Genomic DNA, 27372 nt, shown 5'->3' with positions numbered 1-27372 from the left:
TGTTCTGAGCTGCAGCAAAACCACTTGAAGTTGGGCCCCAGAACTACAGCCACAGCCAGAGCCTATTAAGAAGCCACAGTGTGGTATAGAAGTTCAAGCCACAGGACTGAGGTTATGATTCCTCATCAGGAGGGGGAGAGAGGTGGGTGAGGAAACAGTGAAAACACTGGGATGGAGTTGATGGAAGATGGATGCATAGATGAAGCAATAGAGGAAGAACTCTGAGTCAGTTTGACTTTATCCAAGGAGAATGTTTCCCCTTTGCCCAGAAAGGATTGTATACTAGTAATAAATCATGGTTGAGGAATAAAATTGCACCCAGTGAATAATAATTATACACACAAAGCCTAGTATTGACTTGTGCATACACTATAAAATACTATATTGTGGATGTACGTTTTAAAGCTTTCACACCTTGCATACACACACGGCCACATATTTGACAGTATGAACACAAAGACATTTCACATTGCTCTCATGCACTTTTACTTTGCACTGCAAACACACGCACACATACACAAGTTCACAGGCTATAAATCACTAAATGTTGTAAAAGTGCAGCAAATTAGAACAGTTTTATTTGTATTGTTCACAGGAATAATGGAAGAGGGAGTTGTTTCTGCCAAGCTGCAAAGTTAGTGTAACAAAAATGTGTCCGTGTGTGTGTGTGTGTGTGTGTGTGTGTGTGTGTGTGTGTGTGTGTGTGTGTGTGTGTGTGTGTGTGTGTGTGTGTGTGTGTGAGCACACAAATGCTGGGGAATGGGTGGTTCTAATTCAGCTTTGTTCATGCTTTGGAGACACTAAAATGTTAGGCAAAGCAGCAGGTAATCAAGCTTTGTTGGAGGTGAAATATAAACATACACACACACACACACACTCACAAACACGCAACCTTGCCTCAGGGCCTGAAACAGAAGACTCGGGTCTTGTCCAAAGCTCTCTTAAACTGCTGAAAGTCCTTCTAGAGCTGAAACATCCTCCCATCGTCATGCTGGGACGTTTCACGGCACGCCAGAGACCTTATGCTAATCCTGCCGGCATGGGAATCATTATTGATAGGATCCTAATGCATTACCTCAGGGTCCGCTTATTGTTGGTAAAGATTATTATTTAAGAGTAAACCAAAACCCAGAGAAAGTCTTGAGTTTCATAGAAATTTATCAAAAGAAAATGTTATTCTTGGCTTAGCTTGATACCACTTTGAACAGCGCAATTGAAACAAACTGTCCTCCTCGCTGCACTCCAGCAAGCGGGCTCGATACCCACCAGCAGTTCATTTGGACTGTATTATGTACATCAGTGGAGGAACCTGACACTCAATGTGAGAAGATTCACTTCAAGCCACTTTACCTTGCTGATTATATTTTCTTACACTGATTGCACATCAGTATTCCTTTTACTTTGCAGAAGTTTGCAGTATCAGAACTTTGTCCATGTTCGCATAGTCTCCACATTAGTCTGGATTCTGTTGACTAGGTCATATTGATTGCTGAAGTCAAACATCTTCAAAAAATGGCTTGAGTGCTGTCAAACAACTGGTCTCCAGCAGATTTCATTTTGTAAAAGCAAACAGATGTAGACGATATACTTTGCTGTCATTTATTTTATTTTTTTTGGAACATAGCAATTTATCATTGGTTTGATTTTCTTTGTCTTCTGTGTTATATTACTAAAACTCTGATTCTGTATGTGTTTTTTCCAGGTGCAGTCCTGCTGGTCAGTGTCCAGGGAATAGCTATCAATGTGGACCCAATCTTCTGCACATGGCTTTTGTATCAACCTCACAGAGCGAGCAGCAGACAACAGCAACAGGTACCTGATCTCTTCTCAGACAGGCTGTCAGTTTCTCTTCCAGGCCTAATGTCAGTTTAGCCATCTATTTTCTGCTGCTTATCTGAAGTCACAACAAGATCACAGCCTAGTAATGCTGGGAAACACAGGTCTCTGTTGTAAATGAGACATTGAATCTTAATTGGACTACCTGTATAAATAAAAGTTAAGTAAGATATAATAAAATAATTAGAGCAGCAATGTTTTGGAACTCCTTGAGTTGGATCCCGAGGTATTCTTGGGCAGGAGAGGATATAGAATCTGTCTGCCATAATCTGAGCATTATTGGGGTTGTTACTCAAAAATGTGAACAGCTACAAACACCACTTGTAGCTCTACTTTATCTTGAAATGTTATTTCTATGTCCATTTGGTGGACAAATACATAGTTGGTGCCATTGTAATCTGAGTTCTGCACAGATTACAGTCACTGTAACCAAAGTAAGTAAGTAAACTACCATCCTCATAAGGAGCTCCACCTTTATACAGGCATTTGTAATGTGCATTTGTAAACTGCTGGCACTCACACACTTAGTTTAGTTAATCGACTGAAGTGAACTGAAGTCTGTAGTTCTTCCTCCTTCAGACTTGCCTTCTCTTTCCCAGCTACCTTTTTCCATGTGTTCTGCTCCCTGTCTTCCATCCAGTCTCTCTCTGTTTATTTGACAGGGGTCGTAGTGATGGTTATGGACATTGAATGTTCTGTGCACACATTTCATGCACACTTATAGACATTCTTGGTGTGATTGCCTGGGATATAGCACAGCTTCACCCCATAAAGCCACATAAATATATATTGTCAATGAATATATTATGCTATTTTTCCCCCCATTGAGTTGCTCTGTTTTATGCCCCTTGCAGTTTTTGAAAGATGTATGTCTGTATTCAACAAAGAGCAGGAGTTAACTGCACCGGCTCCCTGTGCTAGAGGTTGTTACTGTAAGGGGGTAAACACATGTTATGAGTTGAACTACAGCCAATGTGAAGGATACACAACATGGGCTGGTGTGTGTCTATGTAGACATGCTGCAGCCAGTGTGTGTGTGTTTCTGTGAATGTCTACCTCAGCTGCCTGTCAGGGCCACTTCTCAAGGCCTTGCTGGATTAGACAAGGCCTGTATCTGAAGGCCAGTCAACAGCATGTGAAGGGCAGTGGAAAGGACACTGACTGGTTTGGGTCGAGATGACAGGAAATGCTGGAAAATAAGGAAATCAGGACTAGCAGGGGGGCATTTTGAGTTATGGACAAAGAGAGAAGGAAGTTCATTTTGTGTGACAGGTGTGCGAGTAGAACTTTTGACTTCATAGAGAAAGCCAAAGTGGAAGTAAGGCTGATGAGAGGACAAATGAGAGTATTGAAGAAATGATTAGCATTAACAGTGGAGGAGGCGCATGGGGGGTGTCTTTGAGACACAGTGAAGAGATATGGAATGAAAAGCAGCTCTGTGTGTGTGTGCGTGCGTGCGTGCGTGCGTGCGTGCGTGCGTGCATGTTTACACAGGCTGCAGTACGTGTTTGGCCTGAGGCCTTGTGCAGCTGCATCATAGCCGACTGGTATTGCTGGCCGATGCTAATGGGGTTTCCTTATTTCAGAACAACCTTCCACTCCTCTGTCTTTCAGTCATCTCACTGACAGCAGTGTGTGAGCGTGTGTGTTTGGCCTGCATGGGAGACTGCTTAAAAAAAGCAGGGAGCTGTCACTAGTCCTTGTTGGTCTTGGAGTCCGGTTTTGTGTTCCACTGCATTTTTCTTTTTCTCTCTCTGCCTGTATCTCTGTCTTTAGTTGCATTATTTATTGTTTCTCCTGATTAACAGAGATCTTGAGATCTGACTAAATCTCAGTCTCAATTGTTCCCTTCAAGAAGTGAATAACTTTGTACTTTACATTCGCAGCATTTTCCTGTCCATGGCCGTATAAGGTGCTCATGCTTTGATGTCCTTGCAGAATCCTGGTGCAGTTCCTTTGGCCAAGAGGAGAGAGGACGAGGTGTCAGTAGGGAGCACACCACTGGTCAAACAATCTTCCAATCAGGCCTCAGACTATGCCAGCAGCCCAGTCAAAACTAAGACTGTGACAGGTAGGTTTACCAATTCTAGTATGTGCTTTTTTATATAATGAATGATTGCACTGGCAAATGCATATCATACATGATTTTAAGTCATGCACGTAACGGAAACAGGCTATGCCACATGTCACTAAATTCAGTGTTTTAATTTAGCTGTTTCTCATTGGTATATTAATAGTAGTAATGTTGTTTGTATGTACTGAATTTAAGCTGCGATGTTGTTACATAACATGCTACAATGTGCTGACACCTGAGTGAACCCGTTTCTCAGGACACCACATCTCCAGACATGTCATCCTCTGTTTTTCTCTTCTGGTAGTACTACTGTGGCTCTTCATGCCCAGAAGAGATGAGTGGCTTGGCTATGTGTAGCCTCCCTCTATGCCAGTTTTCCACTTTCCAGGACCCCCTTTTCAGAAAAAAACATATTTGCTGCACATACATAAGTCTGCAGAGTACATGGATTTGTCAGTACACACAAATGAATGCCTTAAGTCTACACACACACACACACACACACACACACACACACACACAAGGAGTGAGTGTGTGTGTGTGTGTGTGTGTGTGCATGATTCTTCCATTATCCATAAAGCTGTTGTCCTAAGCAGGTACCTCTGAAACTTTTGGTAAAAGATGCATAGATGGGACAGACAGAAAGGAATATGAATCTTTTCTTGAAAATGCCTACTGGGTTTATTATAGAACAAGTGGTGTTTTTTATCATTTTTTAAATAATTTTATATTAACATGAGCACAAGACAGAGGAAGACACCCTACAATGAGTTGAAACATGAACTAAACATATTATTATTGATTTTAATATTTTATTTGGTTTTCATATGTACCTATTTTCAGTAATATCAACCTTAATAGCAGGAAATTAACTAGGGATATAATAATTTTCTTTTTCTTTTTTGTCATTTTTCAAGTAACACATATTTAACAACAGCATAATAAAACTGGAAATTCTGTTTTTAGTGTGCCACCCCAGTAACTAACTAACTATCTAACTATCTAACTATCTATCTATCTATCTATCTATCTGGGGTGCAACGATACACAAAATTCACGGTTCGGTTCGATACTTTGGTGTCACGGTTCGATATTTTTTTCGATACAAAAAAATGTTCAGGCTTTTTTAATTCGTCATTTATTAAAATTCTAAATATATTTTTTAACTCAAAAGAACAGTTTTTAAATTTAATGTTGCTGAAACAACAAAATAATAAAAAATAAATAAATCTGATCGAGAAATCCCTCATCTTTGGAAAAGAGAGTTTATTACAGAGAAATGTCTCTTTCCAAAATAAAAGCTATACTATATGCTTCTTCTGGGCTATATTCTCAGCAGCATATTAAACATATCAGGTCCCCATAAGGAGAATCATGTGCTAATGACTCGGGTAAAGTTTGTAGCATGCGTGCTTGTTGTTTTTGTCTGCTTCCACTTGTCTTTGCACTAGGATGATGTCGGCGTAAATGTGCAGTCATATTCATTGTGTTCCCACTAGTGCTGTCAGCGTTAATCTGAAATGACGTTAACGCCATAACGCGGCAAAGTTACCGCGGATTGCCCCATGCGTGGTGCTGGACGGCGTCAACACGTTAACGAGCTAACTGCGCTAATGCAGTAGTTCCCACCAATTGAGCTTTGCGTGGCACATCCGACATACTGTTTTACTTTTGTCCATGACGCGCTTACCATCAGGGTCATACTTCACATGAAAACCAAGACAGTTCCAAAGACCAGATCTGAATGAGGGTGGGGGAGGTTCAATTTCGGGTAGCGTTGAGGCAGTTGCCATGTTGCAACGAGCTTAGCTTCTGTCTTGCTAGCTTGCGCTGCGTTCAGTGGATCTGCACTCGACAGTGCAGCCTAGGCGGATCAGTCGAACGCAGATCCACTGATCGCTCAACACAGACAGCATCGTCAGAAGAAAAGTTGATAAAAGAAATAAAAAAATTTGTATTGTTCGATACATATGCGTACCGAACCGAAAGCACTGTATCGAACGGTTCAATATCAATATGAGTATTGTTGCACCCCTAATATCTATCTGTCCGTCCGTCCGTCCTAATTAATATGAAAAACTCTTTATAGTCTGTACTTTGTTGACTCTCACTGTGTTTAGGCTCCTTTAAACACTGTAAGATTTTCTACTAAAGCATCACAGTGATGAGTCAGGGGAAATAAGCAGGTCGTTCAACGTTTTTCTTTCTTTCTTTCTTTCTTTCTTTTTTTAAGTCCCTGGGAAACGTTTTCCCAGCAGGAGTGATAAGTCTCTGTTTTGGGTGAAGTCATCTCTGTAGCTGCAAAAAGCTTTGGATGTGTATAACTTTCTCCCATGTCAAGTGTTTAGATAGAAAAAAATGCTCCTTTGACATTTCAGAGTTTAAACAAAGGCCATGAGGTTTGTCTCCTAGCTTGTTTAAAGAGCTCACAGCTGAAAGGTCATGCCGCCGTTTCCTCCTGATTTCCCCTCTGGTCCATGTTTTTTGCAAACTAGACTAATGGCTTTTCCATAAAGAAGCATCTTTGCTTACTCACATTCCAAAAGTATATTGTCTCATTAGAGGATTGTCAGTAAATAATCAGCTTGGCTCCAACACTCCATACTAAGTAACATCAGACTGTAGTTTGTCAGCAACACTCGCTGACTGGAGTAAACTGTCCGTCAGTGTGTTTTCTGTCTCTTTGACTGGTCCTCTCTCTTTCTATCTAAGTTTTTGTTTTTCTGTCTGTGAAGTTATTTTTCACCGGGTGACTTTATTTCTGTTTTTTTCTCTTTTTTGTAATTGTTTTTCCTTTGTTCATCTTTTCTGTCTTGTTTTTGACATCCCGTCCACTAGGGCTGAACGATTATGGAAAATAATCTAATTGCGATTTTTTGCCCCAATATTGCGATTGCGATGCGATATGCGATTATTTTTTAAGGTCTTTGTCTTCTGTATTATTAAACAAAGACAAGCAATACATCATATAGTATGGCCAATACTATATTACATTAATTTTAAACTGTTCTTTCCTGGAAGACAGACCTCTGTTATGATGACATGAGGTGATGCATGAATTGATGACTGACATTTTTATTTAACTTCTTCAATCACAACAGTATATTTGAACATACACAATAGTTTATTTTTAGCTTACAAACATCTGAGCATAAAGTGCTGACAAGGAACCCTGGTGTAAACATTAAAATGAAAGTCAGTACAATGTGCAGATTGCAGAAATATACATAAACAAAATCAGTGGCTTTACCACACTCAGTTTTTCGACATCTGTGAACTACTAGACAGTCATTCAATTAAAAAATAATATTAAATAAATAAAACTAATAAATAAAAAATACACACATCTTACTGATCTCTGCAGTCAGTAACATTACACATAAAGTGCAAACATAATAGCAATTGTATAAACACACACACAAACACGCCTTTAAAGTTTAAAGGCGTGAAATTGGACGGTCTAGCCTTCTGAATCAGAAGGCTAGTTCTGATTAGCGTCACCGCTGTCTCGGTGGAGTTTAATAAACTCGGCCGTCTGCTTCTTGCTATCTAAAATATAACCAGACACTGGTGTAAATTCTCGACTGTCTCATACTTCTGTTTAATAAGTTTTCTGTTTGACGTTTAGTCAGCTGTGTGAAAACCAAGGAGGAACCCACCCGGGGGATTAATAAAGTTTTATTTTATCTAATCTAATAACTTTAATCTCAGCCAAACCGATTTACTCACGAACAAACAAAACACTGAAAAAAGCCCAACAATAACATTTTTAGGTTGTCTAAGTGACTTATATATTACGTTTAACCCGAGCAGCGAAAGTCCGCGGTGATCTGAAAATGATGTGCCGGGAGTTGTGCCGTTCTCGGCCGCATCAGTAACCCTCGAGCTCCCGGCTAGCTGTCGAGCTGGTGGGTAGCAGACGCCTCTGAAAACGTCGAAGCACTTTTGCAAATATGGGATATCTTGATAAACCGAGCAGATATTTGATGTTTACACAACTACTTTCTCGCCTGAAAATATGTTAAAAGTTTATTTTGTGACCCAGAAAGATTAGTATGAGTAATTTTAAAACTTAGTAGCGGCCGCCATTGCTGGAAACTGGAGTTTGGCTGGGCCGCGCTATGAATTCTGGGATATGGTAGTAATTTGGACAGCCTTCGGCGCGTCGCTGTGACGTAATCGGTCTACAAATGCGGCCTCAGGAGGATGCAGCCCATGAATTGTATAATATAATCGCAGTATAATCGCAGCCTTTGCGGTTAGAAAATTGCACTTGATCATGTCGCGATATTATCGCAAATGCGATATATCGTTCAGCCCTACCGTCCACCATCAGGTTTTTGAAAATAGTCGATAAAAGACCAGATTTTAGAACTGACAACACTCACACGCTGATGCTTTCACACGTAGTATTTTGGTTGTTATGAAATGTTAAGTGGATTGGAAATCTGGCCACAAATTCTGCATGTGGGTGTGTTTACTGTTAGACACACAACATTTGTATATGGCATCTAATTGTTGGGCTCCATTAGTTATTCAAACATATACTTTTTAGACTCATGCTCTTTCCTATCCAAATATTTCTCTTGTGAAGTGAAAACAAGACATTAGTAACCAGGTGCTCATACTGCATTTTATTAAAATGTACCCCTCGGTGCCCCCGCTCCAGTTCTCCACGCTGGAGTGGAGCTTGTAAGCAAATGAATAGCATCTTTTCTGGAAATTGCTGTGGTGTTACAGGAGAAGATGTAATGAAAAGTTACAAATTGTTTCCGCAACCAATCAGAAGAAGAAAATGGCCGAGTCATTTCGCCCTTGTGGTTTCAATCATGGTGAATTAATACGCTTCCCTACGGTTATAAGATCTTAATAGACCACAGCTCAGCACTGGAGACTTACAGCACAGCAGGTACTCTGCTGATTTCATCCCACGACTCCAGTTCCACTTGTACCTAGTTACACAATAATGCCTTCTTTCCACATTTTACAGTTTTGTTTCTGTGTATGTAGAAAAAAAATGACTGGACGCCATGGCCGCGTAAAGACAGATGTGAACTCCTGACATCCTGTTGGATTGTGGTGAAACTTGATGCACATAGGTTCATAAACTAAGACTGTGTTCTGCCTCGTTTCTCTTGATTAGTTGTTCCTGGGATTCATTTGGGGGCTGATAAATGAAATGTTAATTTCTAATATTCCTTGGCTGATGATCATGGGGTAAATACCTGCTGCAGATACCTGATCTGTAAACAGATCTGCACTGATATTTAGTCCTGCTTAGACTAATGTTTTTTTAATGCTGAAATCTTGTGGAAAGTCCTGTTTGTTGGGACATTAGTTAAAATCCACCCCAAAATAGAACTGACGTGCGTTAACCCTGTAACTGTACACAGCTGAACTAAATGAACCGTAGTTTGTATTTTTCTGCGTAAAGCTTTCTTACCAGGGCTTCTTCCCCATCAGAGCTGTCGACATCTAGCATGTTGTGGTTGGAATTTGGTTCTCTAAAGATGATTTATGAATTGTTTTACCATGCATGGAGAGCACTAAGAAGGACCGGGATATTTAAGCAGCTCCCTCTGGTCTAGCTCTCACATTTGTTTGTTTTTTAGGCAAAGAAACAAACAAACAATCACTGTTCATGGTTATTCCTTCAGTCCTATTAGTTTAGCATGTTTGCGTGCGGTGTTTATACCAAGTTGACTTTAAGCTGGACATAAAACTGTCTTCTTTTCCGTGTCAGCATGATGCATTTCATGTCTAAAGCCATTCAGCCTTATTGAATGTTGCGATGCATTTTTTTTTTCTTTCAGAATGTATTTGTAATTGCTGCGTGTTTACCCCACGACATCCAGTCCAGCTGTTTAGCTTGGATTGACTCAATAAGCCATAATGATTTGCTGAAGGATAGAGCTGATTCGAATATAGTTGTAGAGAAATGACTGTTGTTGATTGATATTGATTGAACTTAATTTCATCAGTTACGACAGAGCAAGGATTTCAGGCAAATTAATAAATGTGCTGAGAAATAGCGTTTAGAAGAAATGAATTGAAATGGTCCAAGTTATCCCCCCGCCCTTTTTTTTATTTTATTTTTTAAACAACAGACAGACATTTAATTCCATCTTTTTACTAAATTATCATTTGCCATTTTACTTGATTGTTCAAATGTCCTTGTTTCAACCTGATTCCAAGTAAATGTCTGACTATGTGACAAGGTCCAATTTAGTTGCTGGCATATATTTTCTCAGGGGACTCAGGGTCATTTGTTTAGGTAAACAGAGGAAAGATGGGTGAGGTTTTTTTCCGAGTGGGAGTGTTTGAATCTTATGTGTACTGCTAAATCCTGGGTACTTCTTTCAGGTTTCCCTCGAGTCTTGAGCTCCAGGTTCCTCGATGCTGCTGTTTTACACCTTATTGAAACACAGTGGGAAAAACAAGATGATTCGTTTCCAGAAAGCATCTGTAGAAGCTGCAAATGTAATGCAAAGAAGATTTTCTGTGAAATTGTGCTTCCCGACCCCTGCTGGGCTGCCTCTCTGAGACCTTAGAAAGCCCACGGTGTGTGTGCTAACCTTGCGTTCAAGTGGTCATTTTGAACATATAAGCTAATAGCTTGCATCTCAAAAGTGTGCTAGATTGAAATATTATCACAGGATTAAATGACCCAGAGTGCTGGATATATGGAATACTGAGATGGAGCCTTGTTTTGTTCCGCCTGATCATAAATTGGCAAGTGGAGTCTATGTCTGTGCCTATTGATTATCATAGTTTTCCACTGGAGCTATTGATTTTCCCACAAAATCACCTTAGGGAATTAAAAAGAATAAATCATAATCCACTAAAAGAAAATCATTTTTAGAGCTTTTAGCAGTTCAAAGCCTCCTCAGAACAATTGTACTAGCTAGATGTCCCTGCTTCCAATTGGTTATTTGAATGCATGCCTGGCACTTTTATGATTTAAAGAGAGTGTTATGTTGTTTTGTTACCACACTGAGCCTAGCTACAGTTTCATAGTAATCAAGGGGGACTTTCCTGCCGGCTTTTGGAAGGTGCCTGTTAATGTGTAGGCAAATGTACAGAGACACACAGAACCAGTTCTCTGCAGATCATTTCCCCCGAAGCACTGAGGGCAAGGTGATATCATACTGGGACCGGGGCTGCCCGGCTTGAAACTCATAACCCATAGGCACTCAGCTCTATCTGGCAACACAATATTTCAACCGTTCTCTCTTCCTCTCTGGTTTTGGTCATTACACATGTTAAATATACAGGGCACGTGTTATAAGACACCGCTGACTTTCACAACCAGTTCAGGCTCAGTTGGACTGAAGCCACTTTCTGGTGGATGACAGAGACTTGGATTTAAAGCCTGTGTCTCGGTGAAAGAAAATCACATCGTCTCAAAATCTCTTTATACGATGAAACTTTAAACTAGGTTAACTTTATGAATGGCTGTCTGTTTGTTGTTGTTGTTTTGTTTTTTACAGTTATATGGTTGGCTTTTCTGTCAGTCAGCACGTTTTTTGTTTTTTTGTTTCATTTTGTTACTGGTTACATTATATGGCCCAACAAAATATTCTGGTCAATTCACATCACAGGTTTGTTTGAATGTTGCTTAGTAACATCATCACAGAAGTGTTAACAGTTGTTTTTGTGCGATTAGCCGACAAGAAAGGCCGCGGAAAGACGATTTTGAAAACAAGTCATTTCTCCACAGTTTGAGGTCGATTTCTGTCTGCCCGCACAATTACACCACAAATTGGTTCACATAAAACTAGCCTCTAAGTATTTTCTTTATTTGTCCCTAATGAATGTTCTTGTTGGCAGCAGCACCGTGTTTCTGATCATGAGCCTCCCAAGTCCCGAGCTTCTTATTGTTCTCTAACATCTACCAGAGTAATGATCTCACCGGCTTTTTTTTTTTTTTTTTTTTTTTTTTTTTTTTTGCTTCAATCCTAAAATTAGCTGTTGGCACTCTGAGAACATACTTCATTTGCTGAGAAACCTTTCCTATCTGGCTGTGCTTCCTAAAGGTTGGAATGAGAACTGTTGTCTTTGTTCCTGTCTGCTTGTGGTCTGCATGATGGGATTAAATGTAATTTTCTTGTTTACTGGAAGGACAAAAAAAGAGACAAAATGGAAACATTTGCACTTGCTGTTAATCTGCAAGGTAGGACAAATATCAGGTTATGGTCAGGGTTGTGCTGCTCACAAAAACATTCTAGCACTGATGGCTTTTCTGTGATCTCAACCGTAGAGCATCGACAAAAAGGGAGGTTTGGACAAATGGCTTAGAAATATATATTATGGAAAGACGTATATGAATATATTTTAGAGAGAAACTAATATACACATGCATACACAAATCTATAAGAGCTAGAGGAAACTGATGCGAAGACTTCAGGCAGAACTACGCAGTCATACATTACTATAATCCAAGCCCAAGTAGCCTGATGGAAGTCAGGCGGGTTTTTATTGGCTGCTGTTTGCTTTTCAGAAGGGGATAATATTTTCATTGTGGAGTTATTTATATAGTTTAATTTTTCTCGTAAAGTCAATAATTTATCAAGGTAATGATGGTTGGAGTGGGGAAAGAAAACAAGGAGGAGGAGGAATAATGAGATAGAAACCCCCACCTCTCTTAGAAGAATGGTCGAAGTCTTGAGGGGACTCTGGAACGTCTTTTGCCTCCACACACTGATGAGCCCATACAAGCCTCTCGCCAGCTTCCATGACAGACAGAATGGTCTGTGGGGAATATATGTGTCCTTATGTATCCCTTTGCTGCTTTCATGAATGATAAGGGTATTATGCACTGTGGATGTTGGCCGTGGGACCTGAGGTTGAAGTGAGAGGAGCGAAGAGGGAAGTTGGGGTTGAGCTGTGTTTCATCAGATGTAGTGTGGATTAGTTGAGGGGCTAGAGGGGGTTTAGTGACAGAGGATGAGAGAGGAATGGGAGGAGGTTGGGCACTGAGCTGAGATGGGTTGTTTTGCTTTTTACATGAGATGTTTCAAGGGTTCCTGATGTCACCGAGAGAACATGTGCTGTTGCAATTCTTTATGTGCTTTTATCATGGTCGGTCTGGCACAAGTCTTCAGCTCTTTTTACCGAATAAAGTGAAAATTGGTTTGCATTACTGTGTCATTATCACTTATGTAGCGAAATTTGTTATTCTCTTCTTGCTTTACATGTTGCCAGAGGCATCAGAGTCTGACTGAGCTTTCCTCCTGTTAGAGGTCTTCTTAAAGCACATCTGGAAGAAAGCGCAACCATGCAGTTTGTAGCGTTAGAGGAGTATGTGTAGAAATAAAAGGGTGATTTTTTTGTGTCTTCTTGCCACCACTTACACATTCCTTACCCCTTCAAGTGAGCCTGGCCACAGCAGCGCTTTTTCAATAATGCTGTAACAAATGGAGTCACGTAAATATTTAAATAAACACTGACTTGCATCCAAAACAAATAGGCGGGCAGGTTTATTAAAGAGCCCTATTGCTGCCTCTGCACGCAGCTGTAGCAGAATATACAACACTTCAACTCACTGTAAACCATTTGTAATAGGGAACATACCAGAAAGATAGCAGGCGGCATGAGGAAATGCCGGGATCCCGCAATGAGGCTGTTTTTATGGTTGAGTTACTCAACCACCCGGGAAAGATATGGATGCTTTGCGCCTTTGTTGTTGTGAAGTCTGTTAAATGTGTAGTGGAAAGTTCACTGGCACTGATATGATGTTAGTGTTTCTGTGTGACTGTGGGTGTGCCAGTGCCTTTGTGTGCATTTAAACACGCGTTCAGTTGCGACTGCGAATCGCACGTTTGAATGATGTGCGATTTACACTCACCACACCACACACCCTCACACATTTTACAGCTACGTTACTGTGCCGTGGCAGTGTTGCGACCTGCATCGTGATGTGAGGCAACGCTGATTTGTTTCTCGCCCTGAAGTCAAAGTACTGTAACGGGGTTCTGGTCTTTTCTTTTTTTCTCCGAGCATTTGACACTGCAGCCGTGGGCTGCAAAGACAGTCGCCTTCCATTTGCTGTGAGATTTAACAGAGCTGTTAAAGAGGATGAATAACCACCATCAGAACACTAGAATGTTTATAAGGGACTGGACTGGCAGCTCCACAAACCAGTTGAGAGAGAGAGACAAGAGGGAGTGGTTGGAGAGAGAATGAAACAAAGGAGAGAAGGTAAGAGAGAGGGTGTATGGCCAGAGTATGGCCAATAACATATTAGCCTAATGGCCTAAGAGAGGGTGAAAATGAGGACATGGCTGAGATGGCACGAGGCAGGGGGAATAACCCCACTTTAAAGGGACTCCTAGGACTTGTTAGGCCTGGGCAGGTTTAAGAGGTTTGGGCTCTCCTGTCATGTTTCTCCTTCATTTGAATTTAGGCTTGCCGCTCTCTCTCTCTCTCTCTTTCTCTCGCTCCCTCTCAATCCCCTCCCTGCAGGAATGGCAGGCGCCAAGTCACTATAACAAGATATGGCAGTTTCATTCCAAATAATGACCCTAGGATTAACAAACAGAGACCTGGAATGGTATTTAAAACCAAGCACAAGGCTTCATCCATTGTTACTGCCTATGCTGCACTTCAGCACACTTTCTGATTGGGCTAACAGACTCACTCTGGGGAAGAACATTCACTGTCTGGCCTACCCCCAAAGTAAAAACGACAAAAAAAAAGGCTTTCAAAAATAGATGATCAGAAATCCACTCATTCATCGGGCTTTCTCACGGCAAAGTTAGCAAGGATTAGGACAGTCTCTTTGCCAAAAAAGGAATAATTTTAAGAAATGATGGGCTCGTTGAGAACAATGACTCAGAATAATATTTTTGAGTATTATCGATTTAGGTCAGAAGAGTCCAGATGATGCTCATGGCTGCCTTTATTCACAGATTTTTGGAATCTGTAGTGACATACAGTGTGTGTGTGTGCGTGTGTGTGCGTGTGTGTGTGTGCGTGTGTGTGCGTGCATTATGGAATTAATTATGCAGGTTTATCTTGCATGCTGTGTTTCATTGTCTCATAAGCTCCTCTGCAGACATGCTTACAGTTAGCTAGTCCTCAGTTTCTTGTCATTAGGGCTGCCACGATTTGTCGACTAGTCACGATTACGTCGACTATCAAAATCGTCGACGACTGATTTAATAGTCGACGCGTCGTTTGAAACTTTGTACGATCACAAAAGACGCAGGAATAAGTGGCAGGATTTAAGAGTGTAATAACGGACTGAAACAGAAGATGGCAGCATTGCATGTACAAGGATGTCAGCTACCGTTAAACCCCGAAGAAGAAGAAGAAGAAGCAGCTGTGTCCCAGAATTCATAGCGCGGCCCAGCGCAGTTTCCAACAATGGCGGCAGCTAGTTAGTTTTAATGTTACTCTTATTATTCTTTCTGGGTCACAAAATAAACGTTTAACATATTTTCAGGCGAGAATGTAGCTGTGTAAACTTCAAATATCTGCTCAGTTTATCAGGACACCACATATTTTCAAAAGCGCTCCGACGTTTTCGGAGATGTCTGTTACCCGCTAGCTCGTTAGCGAGCCGGGGGCTAGGCTCACTAGCGCTGTGAGAACACCGGACTCCCCGCAAATCGTTTTCAAACCCACCGCTGTCTTTCGCTACTCAGGTTAAATATATATGAGTCACTTAGATAACTTAAAATGTTATTGTTTGGCTTTTTTTTTAGTATTTTATTTGTTCCTGAGTAAATCAGTTTGTCTGAGATTCAAGTTATAGTTTTTACACAGCTGAATAAACGTCAAGCAGACAGCTGATTATCAGAAGTGTGAGATGCTCCAGAATATACTCCGGTGTCCTGTTATATTCTAGATAGCAAGGAGTTTATTAAACTTCACCGAAACAATCTGCAAATTTCATTAAAATTTAATAAACTATCATCTTGTCTTTATTTTTAGTTAGCATAGACCTTAAACACTTAAAGCTGTAAGCTAATGATAGTTATATAAGAGCAGATGCTGCTGGTGCAATAAGCTGTAGTTTTACGTCTAATGGATGATGATCTGATTAGTCGGCTAATCGCAAAAATAATCGGTGACTAGTCGACTATCAAAATAATCGTTTGTGGCAGCCCTACTTGTCATGCAAAGTCCGCTCCACCCTCAAGTAACTTTCTCTTATTTTTGTAAATTGGAAGGAGATGGTACAACTGTGTATGAGTTTCTGTTTTTGGAGCTCAGAAGGGTGGCCTGTATTTACTTTAACATTTCATGAGTGATGATTCGTGAGGGTGTGAGCTCTTTATGGGTTCTATTTCAGTGTACGGTTTTTATGTTTGTCAAGATTGTGTGTGTTTATATGTGCTTGTGTTTGTGGTATATGCTTTTATTGTATTTTCTAATGTGGTAAAATGTTGTTTAGATAGTATAGGATGTATACCGTGAGATAACCAGGGCACTAACCAAAATTGGAAGAAACTTGCACACATACATGTACATAGACAGGGAAAGCCCAGTTCTTAGGGTAATGTCTCCTTAGTCTAGACAGCTGCATGACTTACAGTGGTAGCTACACACCCCTGTCTTGTCTACATCGATCCCCTGCAAAGTATGAGATACTTTTCTAATGCCATGTAACAGGAAAACTCCAACGTATGCACAGCCCTTCACAATAAAACTCTATTGACAACTCAATGATATCACAGCAGTTTATGCAGCACTCTATTCATATTACTCAATGAAAAGTCAGCCCATGAAACACAATCTGACCTGTCAAAGTCAATTTTTGCCATCTTTCACTTTGTGGGCATCTAGTAGGACAACACTGGAAGCATTACAAGGATAGAAAAAAAACTGACGAATAAGAGTGAGGAAGGTAGACTGGAAATTGCCAAATGTAAAAATAATGTCAAGTGCAACACTGACTGGGGACCATTTCATAGTCCCCAAGTGCCAGAGGCAGCCTGAGTGTGAGAAAATACTGTTCAAGAGTCCAGACCCATTATCAGTTTTGTTCTCTTCCACTTGTGCACATGTGCTCGAGCACACACACACACACACACACACACACACACACACACACACACACACACACACACACACACACACACACACAGCATCCATATACCTGTGGCCCAAGTCTCCCAGTGATATGCACACATACCTTGACCAACAAAAAGTGGATCAAGGTATGTGGGTCAATGGTTAGTTAACCACCTTTTTTGTCATTTTCCCCACCAACATGCTGTTATTGCCATGCCAACGCATTTGGAGATATCTGGGAACATGATGTCTGAGGGCACACTGTACAGCTGTGACATCACTGCTGTTTCTTGAAAACTGTGGGATAGGGCTGCTGAGCAAGGCAGACCTTTAAATCATGGAATATGTCTTAATGTGTCTTTAGAGAGACCCCCCACCCCCCTTCCCTAACCTCTGACGCCCTGATGGCTTTAACATCCACAGACCTCGGGTTAACCTGCTAGAATGCCCTCGTGCCTTTGTCTCGTTCACCGTATCTATGTATATTTCTCACACTCTGTCTCAAGCTTCCTGTCGTCTTCTTATCGATAACTGGTTCTCTTCCAGTGAAGGTGTGCTTTAGTTCATATAGTTAGTAGAATGGATAATTGAATATGCTTATTACTGTGTGATTTTTGTGCTTGACTGTTGCCATGAGTGTCAGTACAGACAATCAGCCCTCGTCTGGACCACAGCAGGCACACCAGAACATGTCATGTCTAGAAGTTTGTGTGCGTGTGTTCTCGTGTGTGTGTGTGTGGGTGTGTGTGTGTCCCCGTGTGTGTGTGCGTGCGTGCGTATTCTCTCGGTTTCATAGTTCCCTCTCCTGCTGTAGGAGACAAGAAACCTGAGTGCCAACATTACATCATCTCAATGAAGTGTCAGTTAAACATCATATAACATGATACTTTACAGTAAATGAAAATAACAGTGAATTATGAAGAGAGTGAAATAAAGGATAAATGCAGGGCAAATTTTTCTCATGTTAATAAATAAAACCCAGTTTTTATTTAAGACTTTACAAGGTGCCGCTTCACTTCTGTGGTAGCGGTTCCTTCAGGAGTCAGCTAAATGTTTCAGCAAGTCTATCAGCAGTACAAGTACACACTATGAGAAATGATGGCGCTGATTGTTTAAAAGCTTCATTACAATGTCATGCCTATCACTTTTTTCTTTCCCAGAATCACATCCACTGTCCATCCCAATGAGGGTGATGCCTGACACCACAGCTGCGGAGTCATGGACGACCTCAGAGGAACAAATGAAGGAGCTCATCGCCCACGCCTGGGATGCTGTTAAACGGCTCACTCTGCAGGTACCAAACTGTCTTTATGTACTGGAACAGGTATATAAGACATTTCTACTACTCCACTGAGCTTGGATGAAAGTTCATTGATCTTGTCCATTAAGATTATTTACAGTTTTTTAGTCACTCAGTGTTACGTTTGGTCTTCACATTCCAAAGGATCAAGCGTACGAACGCATACCCGGATAAAAGTTTGTACGCCTTCTGGGACCAGCAATGCTTTTCCCTGACCACCTATTTCTCTCCTATTTCTATGGTATAATATATTAAAATTTAGCTCATCCCAGCCCAGCTTTGTGCTCTCTGTTGTGAAGCCATATGGCATCCAGGGACTTCTGTTAGTTGTTAACTGATTACCCTCTTTTACATACAGATGCATATACAGTGTCTCATGTCCCATTGTGGCAAGCCGAGTTTCCGTTTGGCCTGCTGGCTGTCTTGGATGTTCCTGTCTGTCTAAGTGTCTAACTGGGAAGTTAAATGCTCTCATCGATTGTCTGTTCGCTGCATCTTGACTGGACTAGTTAGTAGAGACCACATCACAACCAACCCCATCTGAAGCACATCAGGAAGTGCTGACAACTCTCTAGCAGGCCTCCTCTTGATGCAAGAGCTGGACATCATGGTGTGTGCACATATGGGCTTCCCTGCGCATAGTAATCATGCGGGGTACATTACTGCATGGTACATATGGATATCTTTCAGTTCAGTAATATGTTAGGCTCAGTTTTGGCAGATTAACTACAGTGTGCGAGTATTACTCCGAAAATGCTGGCCACATGTGTCCAAAGTTTTAATCTTGTGTTTTCTTTTTGTTTGTTCATCAATTATTAGGGTATTAAGCCAACCACAGAAAACAACAATAACTAATTTCAAGTATTGCAGCTACAGTGGGGCAAAAAAGTATTTAGTCAGCCACCGGGTGGCTGTAGCTCAGGTGGCAGAGCAGGTCAGCCACTAATCAGAAGGTCGGTGGTTCGATCCCAGGCTGCATCCTGGCTGTATGTCAAATATCCTTGGGCAAGATACTAACCCCATGTTTGCCTACTGGTGGTGGTCAGAGGGCCTGGTGGCGCCTGTGTCCGGCAGCCTCGCCTCTGTCAGTGCGCCCCAGGGCAGCTGTGGCTACAATGTAGCTTGCCATTGCCAGTGTGTGAATGGGTGAATGACTGAATGTAGTGTAAAGCGCTTTGGGGTCCTATGGACTAGAAAAGCGCTATACAAATGCAGGCCATTTACAAATGCAGGCCATTTACCGATTGTGCAAGTTCCCCCACCTAAAATGATGACAGAGGTCAGTAATTTGCACCAGAGGTACACTTCAACTGTGAGAGACAGAATGTGAAAAAAAAATCCATGAATCCACATGGTAGGATTTGTAAAGAATTTATTCGTAAATCAGGGTGGAAAATAAGTATTTGGTCAATAACAAAAATACAACTCAATACTTTGTAACATAACCTTTGTTGGCAATAACAGAGGTCAAACGTTTACTATAGGTCTTTACCAGGTTTGCACACACAGTAGCTGGTATTTTGGCCCATTCCTCCATGCAGATCTTCTCGAGAGCAGTGATGTTTTGGGGCTGTCGCCGAGCAACACGGACTTTCAACTCCCGCCACAGATTTTCTATGGGGTTGAGGTCTGGAGACTGGCTAGGCCACTCCAGGACTTTCAAATGCTTCTTACGGAGCCACTCCTTTGTTGCCCGGGCGGTGTGTTTTGGATCATTGTCATGTTGGAAGACCCAGCCTCGTTTCATCTTCAAAGTTCTCACTGATGGAAGGAGGTTTTGGCTCAAAATCTCACGATACATGGCCCCATTCATTCTGTCCTTAACACGGATCAGTCGTCCTGTCCCCTTGGCAGAAAAACAGCCCCATAGCATGATGTTTCCACCCCCATGCTTCACAGTAGGTATGGTGTTCTTGGGATGCAACTCAGTATTCTTCTTCCTCCAAACACGACGAGTTGAGTTTATACCAAAAAGTTCTACTTTGGTTTCATCTGACCACATGACATTCTCCCAATCCTCTGCTGTATCATCCATGTGCTCTCTGGCAAACTTCAGACGGGCCTGGACATGCACTGGCTTCAGCAGCGGAACACGTCTGGCACTGCGGGATTTGATTCCCTGCTGTTGTAGTGTGTTACTGATGGTGACCTTTGTTACTTTGGTCCCAGCTCTCTGCAGGTCATTCACCAGGTCCCCCCGTGTGGTTCTGGGATCTTTGCTCACCGTTCTCATGATCATTTTGACCCCACGGGATGAGATCTTGCGTGGAGCCCCAGATCGAGGGAGATTATCAGTGGTCTTGTATGTCTTCCATTTTCTGATGATTGCTCCCACAGTTGATTTGTTCACACCAAGCTGCTTGCCTATTGTAGATTCACTCTTCCCAGTCTGGTGCAGGTCTACAATACTTTTCCTGGTGTCCTTCGAAAGCTCTTTGGTCTTGGCCATGGCGGAGTTTGGAGTCTGACTGTTTGAGGCTGTGGACAGGTGTCTTTTATACAGATGATGAGTTCAAACAGGTGCCATTCATACAGGTAACGAGTGGGGGACAGAAAAGCTTCTTACAGAAGACGTTACAGGTCTGTGAGAGCCAGAGATTTTCCTTGTTTGAGGTGACCAAATACTTATTTTCCACCCTAATTTACGAATAAATTCTTTACAAATCCTACCATGTGGATTCATGGATTTTTTTTTTCACATTCTGTCTCTCACAGTTGAAGTGTACCTCTGGTGCAAATTACTGACCTCTGTCATCATTTTAGGTGGGGGAACTTGCACAATCGGTGGCTGACTAAATACTTTTTTGCCCCACTGTACATTACTGTTAAAAGATTAGTGTTTCCTCTTACTAGCTCTCAAAGTTATGGTTACATTTAACTGTCAGCAAGCATATGTCACAACGGGCATCATAAATGAACAAGATTCAATTTTTGCATGTAGTAATAGTTATACTGTTGTGAGTGCATGTAAGTCATCACAGGTGCAGCAGGGTTTTCTGTCAGTGGGCTTATTCATTGTGGGCAATGTGGCTATTTAGTTTCAGGGTTTAGTCACAGCTGAATCATTCCTTAAATTGAGTAGGGCTTTAAGGTGAGTTTCTATGAGCATGTAAACAATAACTATTGAGGCATAAATGAAACAACCCTTCTCAAATTATTTTAATTCCTATTGCTTGGACCACACAATCTGATGTCATTCAGACAGAAAGAGAGCATGTGAATTGAAATAATTCTCCAGAACCGGCGTCCAATGTCAGTACATTGAGCTGTTTACAGTACTTTCACAAGAGTTAACTCAACCCACTAATAGTTTGCTGAGCCCGTCATTGCCTCCACTTTCCTCTGTCCCCTTCGGCTGTGTGACTGGGACCACACCACATACTGCAGCAGTAATTAGGAAACACTCTGTCCTGTTGACATGGGAGTGGAAGCGAACCAAACCGAAAACCCCAACAGCTGGTACCCCAGGTCTTGGATATCCCCAAACTTGAACCACTCCATTTATTTTAGTGTGGTGTAAACAGAATACCTAATGGCTCACACTTCTGCTGCACATGTGCCCAATTTAACATGCAGGGCTTTCTTTCTGACTTTTACAGAAGCGAGAGGAGCAGGAAGGACAGAAAAAAGGTTGGGTTAATGAGACTGGGGGATACAAAGTTACCAAAGTATTTATTATTCCTTAGCTTCTGAGACCACTTAAGACTGTTTAAACAGAACATAAAGATGTGATAGCTAGTGATAGTGTAAACCACTCTTTTTTTTTTATCCATAGCACTTGTCTGAAATGTGGTGATGATGCTTTGTTGCTGTGGCATTATTTTTCATCTTACAAATGCACAGCGACTGACTGGAAGTGTTTTCATTTTAATAGGAATGAGATTCAAAAATATTGATGCATAAAGTGAAAATGTCTGGAGATGCCATCAGTACAGTAATTAATCATTATTAATCAATCATTATGCTCTAAAGTCACTCTTTTCACCATATTTGCCTTTTTTAATAGGACCAACAAACTATGTTAACATACATTCCTAAACACAGCTTATCTGAATCCGAGCCCTCATATTGCCACACTCTAACCTGTGATATCTCTTCGATTTAAATTATGTGCAGTCCTAGCTATCTCAGTTTGTAAGAGTCTTACCTGTTTAGGAATAATAGATGACACATACAATGAAAATATCCAAGTCATTATTCATAAATAATTAAAGCACCATCAAAAAAGTAAAGAGACTGTCCGTGACAAAGTCAGGCAGCTGATATTGAAAACAGAAAAGCTTGCTGGCTCGTAGACAAATGGAGTTTACACATTACCTATGCTAATTACTTCTTGGATGAACAGAGGTCTCAGTCTTTCACTCGCTTAGAGCAACAGAGCCAGTGTCCACTGCAACATGCATGATGGACTCAGAGTGTTCTGTCCAGCGCACATCATCCTAATTGTGCATGCTTTGTTTTTTGGTAATGTAATATGTTTTTCTATTATTTTTTTAAATAGTCACTTGACATTGGGCGCTGTTGTAAATGTTACGTAGGCTGGAGCAACGTGAAATGTCTACGAGTGGCTCCTGCACTCATCCTTGGAGCTTTCACCCACAGCTTTTCTTTCTTCTTGTGCTTCTGGTCATTGCTATTTACCACATCTCCCGAGCTCTGTTTACTCTCCCTCTTGTTTTCTACTCTTCTCCCCCACTGCTCAGCCGTAGCACTTTTCATCCAGCCATCTCCCCTTCTCCACCCTATTCTCCTGAGGACACCCATGTTCTTTTTTGGCTCTGATAATAATTGCAAGTGATCAGGATGGTGATTCTATTTCAGGAATTTTAAAATGATTCCTTCTATTTAACACATGAATGTGTTCAGCACTGGCAACAGAGCACGTTGTTACCAAAACTGAAATGGGATCTGCTGAAACAGAGAGACCGTTGCCATGGAAAAATGAAGTAACACTGCTCCCTGCAGCTGCCATGCATTAATGAGTAGGATACTTTTTGAGAAAGAAAAAGAGGGAAAAAAGCAGTGGGGTAAAAAAGGTAAAGCGGTGGAAAGGAGAGGGAGGTGTAGGAAGCTGGGAAGAATACTGGATAAAAATGGGAAGAAGCTGAGGTTGAAGGCAGGAGGAAAGTGAGAGATATACAGAAAGGAGAATCATGTGCACTGGATTTGGTGTGGCTCAGATTAAGCTGGCCAGATGGTTTCCATGAACAGGATCTGACCCCCGGATTGAGTGCTTTGTGCAGGCACATTACTTCATCCTCTGCCCCCTCCCTTCATCCTATCATCCTTCCATTCAACACCTCATCCTCCCTGTCTGTCAGAACCCACAATTTCCAAGTGATTTGTAATTACAGCTTTAATTTTGGGCCACTTTAAACACCATGTTTCTTTCAGTATTGGGGAGATAAATTGTTAGCTTTTAAACTTGACAGTCATCTTACAAATCCTGAGAGATGCTGGCTCATCTTAATCATAAGCAATTTGGTAGATATGGCATACTAAAAAATAATTCAGGCTTCTATTATACAGTAAGTCTAAATCCATATACTAACATTTAGCATGATAAATCTGAGTGCAAAAAATAAATGTTATAGTTTTGCAATGAGATTGTTTAAAATGGATGTGCTTAAAAAAACAAAGCAAAAAAGAAACAATTTAACTAACCTGTTATCACCTCACACACGAAACCTACCCACACACTCCTTAGAGTATTTGGTGTCAAACAATATGATAATATGTCAAATAATATATTTCACATTTATTAGCATTTAAATAATACGTGCACACATTATGAATGAGGTACACATATTTTACATATGAGAGTCCGCGATGTAATAGAAAATGAATTGGTGTGTTTCAGCATATGAACAGCATATGAAAATGAATAGCCTGCTATAATTGCTTGCAGTTCCTGATTGTTTAAGTGCTGATTGGCTGAGTGCAAACAGAGAGGGAGGTTAATGCTAAGGACAGAAGGGGTCTCTTCTAACATTAAGTCTCCGCAAGACTGTTCAGCGATTTGAGGATGACAGCAAAAGAATAAAGAACGAGAGAAGGACGGAAAGCGGCACAGGGTGAGGTAGTTAGTGAATATGTAAGAAATACAAAAAGAAAGTATCGCCTGATCTAAATCAAGAGCCCACAATGCAAAAGTAGATGTCATTGGCTGTTTACCCAGTGAGAACACTGTGCGTGGGTGTATGTATGCACACGTTCACATCTTGACGAGTGTGTGTTAATGTGCATGTGTGGCCAGAATCCCATTCCATCATCTGCCGCTGTGTCAATACACTAATGACCTCAGAGCCATTATAGACGCACTCACATATTTGACCCTCTCACCGGACTGTACTGGAAAAGCGCTTACTGAGATTCTCCTGTGTTTCTAGCCTCTTGAATCTCAGCAGTTTAGAGACTTGGAACTGATTTTGATTGAAAAAACCCTCCTGATACACTACAGCGAGTACAGATTTGCCACAGGAGCTGCAATTGCTGACAGAATTGGGATGTTTTAAAACTGTCATAGAAAAATGATGTGCAGTTTATGCCCTGATCTTCTGAATGTGTCTTGGAAAGCTAGTTTGGACGGGAATCGGGTTAAATTGATGGAGCACACATCCACCCTTTGTCTTGGGACAATGAAGGAAGCCGTGCCAAACGCAGGTCGAATCAGATCAGTTGGGGTTTAGAACAGCCCGGTTTGGCCTGCTTCACTGGGTCACACTGTATAAATCAGTAGTGGTGAAAATCTGCCAGAGTTAGCCCTTGAATCCTCTTTTCATCTGCAGTCCATCACCATTTGATCCAACTTGGCCTGTATTACATACTGCATAACATTATCACAGCCACCTTGACTCTCTTCAGTTAGCCAAAGGCAAAATTGTCTGGCCACACCATCACCACTATAGATAAACCAAGCCAAGCTTGCTTTTGGCCAAACTTTAGTCAACCCGTGTTTATATCTGAGGACTTTGCTCTAAGCTGTCAGTTATTCCATGAATCTTGCATCACTTATACTCTAACCTTTAGGCAGTCTCTCTCACCTAGAACAATCTAGCCCATCCTTGGTGCTCAGCCAAACATCAGCGATGTATTCAGACTTAATTTGACAGGGTCCCACTTGTGCTTTTTTGGAGGTGCCACAGTTGTCCTTTTGTGTTGGTATTTCACTGCAGAAAATGGTTTTTAACCTACTGGGTCCATGCAGTACATGCGGGCCGGTTCTACCACATACTTTGGACACTGCCTCCATCTGGCAACAGATGCTTTCTGCAGGTAGATGGACTGTTTGTAGCTCCATGCAAACTGCTAGCATTCTGCCAATGGAGAACCATGTTCAGCCCCATCTGTACTGGCTCACCATGCTGAGGTGGTGGAGGGGTGATTGTTTGAGATTATGGGTGGGAGTAGGTGAGGCGAGCCAGGCCAGCCGCGCTCCTAAGGCCACTGTTGGATCAATAAACGCAGCGATCAAAGTCGCAATTAACCCACCGCGCTAACACAAACAGCTGAGCTAGCAGAAACAAACAAAGCCTCATGTCACCTAAAGCGTTTATTTTTGCAGATTTCCACCTCGGCCAGGGAGACCTCCAGAGCTTGTCAGCTTCTGTAAGCAGTGTTGGAAGAGAGGAATGCAGGGCCACATAGATGGCTGGCTGCCTAGCCCGTTGTGCGGTGCCAGCCCACGATCTTATTGCTTGTGGTGGCATGTGGGTGAGACACAGCCTATCTGGTGTCAAAAGGAATCATGCTTAAATGTTTTTCTCAAGAAGATCAGGAAATAAATCTGCTCTCTGAGGTTTCCAACCAAAACTTCTATCTCTATCCATGTACCGCAAGATACATCTGCGTAGTGGAATCTTCAGGTACACACATTAATCATGTCAAAATGTTAACGATACAGTTTGTATTATAACACCCACTTTTTGACTATTGTTTTGGGGTTTTGATTTGTTTGTTTGTTTTGGTTTATAGCAAACAGAAAATGCAGGAAGATGTGAAGAAGGAAGGGGAGCAGAAGGTTAAGAGTGGGTGGGTGGGGTAGTGGGCTCTGTGCTCTGAGGACCTTCTGTTCATCTGACCGGCCACTTAGGAAACACAGTGTCCCGTCTGGTGCAGGCACAGGAAGATTACATTTGGAGAGGTATCAGGTTTTTAAAACAAAGGGATGTGTTTTCCGTTTGCTGCCGATCCTTCCACTGAGATTTTTCTGCTCCAGAGTTGCAAATGTTTTCATTGGGGATGCTGAGAGGGTGTTTCTAATTTCCTCTCCTCTATCTCTGGGTGATTTCCTGTGTGTCGTGGCTTTATTATTGTGTGTAGAAAAATAGAGGGAAAAATCTGTCGGTACGTACGTGTTTAAATGTGCAAGTGTGTGCACGTGCGGCCTTCACATGTTGTGGGTCTCTCTACAGAGGGGTGATCTTGACCTCCAAAGTCTGTGCTCTGCTAAGGTCTGTACAGAGTTAGGGCATCCAAGTTTCTCTTCCCTACAGTGATATGAAAACAATAAGCCTAAGAGCGGATTTGTACAGCGCCGCAGGACTGATATCACACGTATTTCATTGCCTGGGTCGAGTTAGGTGAGGGTGACAGTAATTGCTTGTAGTTCTTGCAAGTACTCTGTTGCATGACTGCTGTGCTGCATATGTGTAAAGATTCAGATTCAGATGTGATTCAGACAGCTAACCCATTCATACAATGGAGCAGTTCAGTTTTCTAACATCTTATCTCCATTTTTAAATACTGAGGGTAAACAGTAGCAATGTATTTTTGCTTTGTTTTGTCATGAGTGCTAAAATTTTGAATCCCTCTTTTGGACAAGGCCGATCTCTCGTTCCTATAATCTGTCAGTTCATGATTGAAACATAAAGCTGTGTCTATGAATGATTATTGGTGAGTAATATACTGTCTGCTGCACTTCTAAGTTGGTCTTAAGAGTAGACGGGCTGTCCTCAATCTAACTCACTGTTCTGTCATTTACTGGCGAGGCCCGGCAGATCCTAAGAGCCTCCTGTGGTTATATAGGCCATTTCCACATGGCCTCAGCCTTTTAAAGCTTGAGTGTGTTTGGCCCTCAGCTTCCTCTCTATTAGAACCTGCTCTGCTGGAACCAGATAAACCATCCTCACAAAGACTCAAG

The 27372-nt window shown here is 41.6% G+C and overlaps 1 protein-coding gene across 3 annotated transcripts in view; it reads left to right on the top strand.

Annotated features, from left to right (window-relative positions):
- The window catches only part of vps13b (vacuolar protein sorting 13 homolog B), a 302372-nt gene that overhangs the window by 120576 nt on the left and 154424 nt on the right, over window positions 1-27372 (top strand). For all 3 annotated transcript variants that reach the window (XM_085422124.1, XM_085422126.1, XM_085422125.1), the window contains exons 20-22: window positions 1703-1812; window positions 3775-3907; window positions 18091-18224. In XM_085422124.1, the coding sequence (XP_085278250.1) occupies window positions 1703-1812; window positions 3775-3907; window positions 18091-18224 (377 nt within the window). The remainder of the gene's footprint in view (window positions 1-1702; window positions 1813-3774; window positions 3908-18090; window positions 18225-27372) is intronic.

Source organism: Rhamphochromis longiceps, linkage group LG11, assembly GCF_057381845.1.
Source record: "Rhamphochromis longiceps isolate RC_006_pf linkage group LG11, R_longiceps_female_GT1.1, whole genome shotgun sequence".
Classification (NCBI taxonomy): Eukaryota; Metazoa; Chordata; class Actinopteri; order Cichliformes; family Cichlidae; genus Rhamphochromis; species Rhamphochromis longiceps.
Note: the sequence above shows the minus strand (reverse complement) of the source record. Positions and strands in the feature narration are given on the sequence as shown.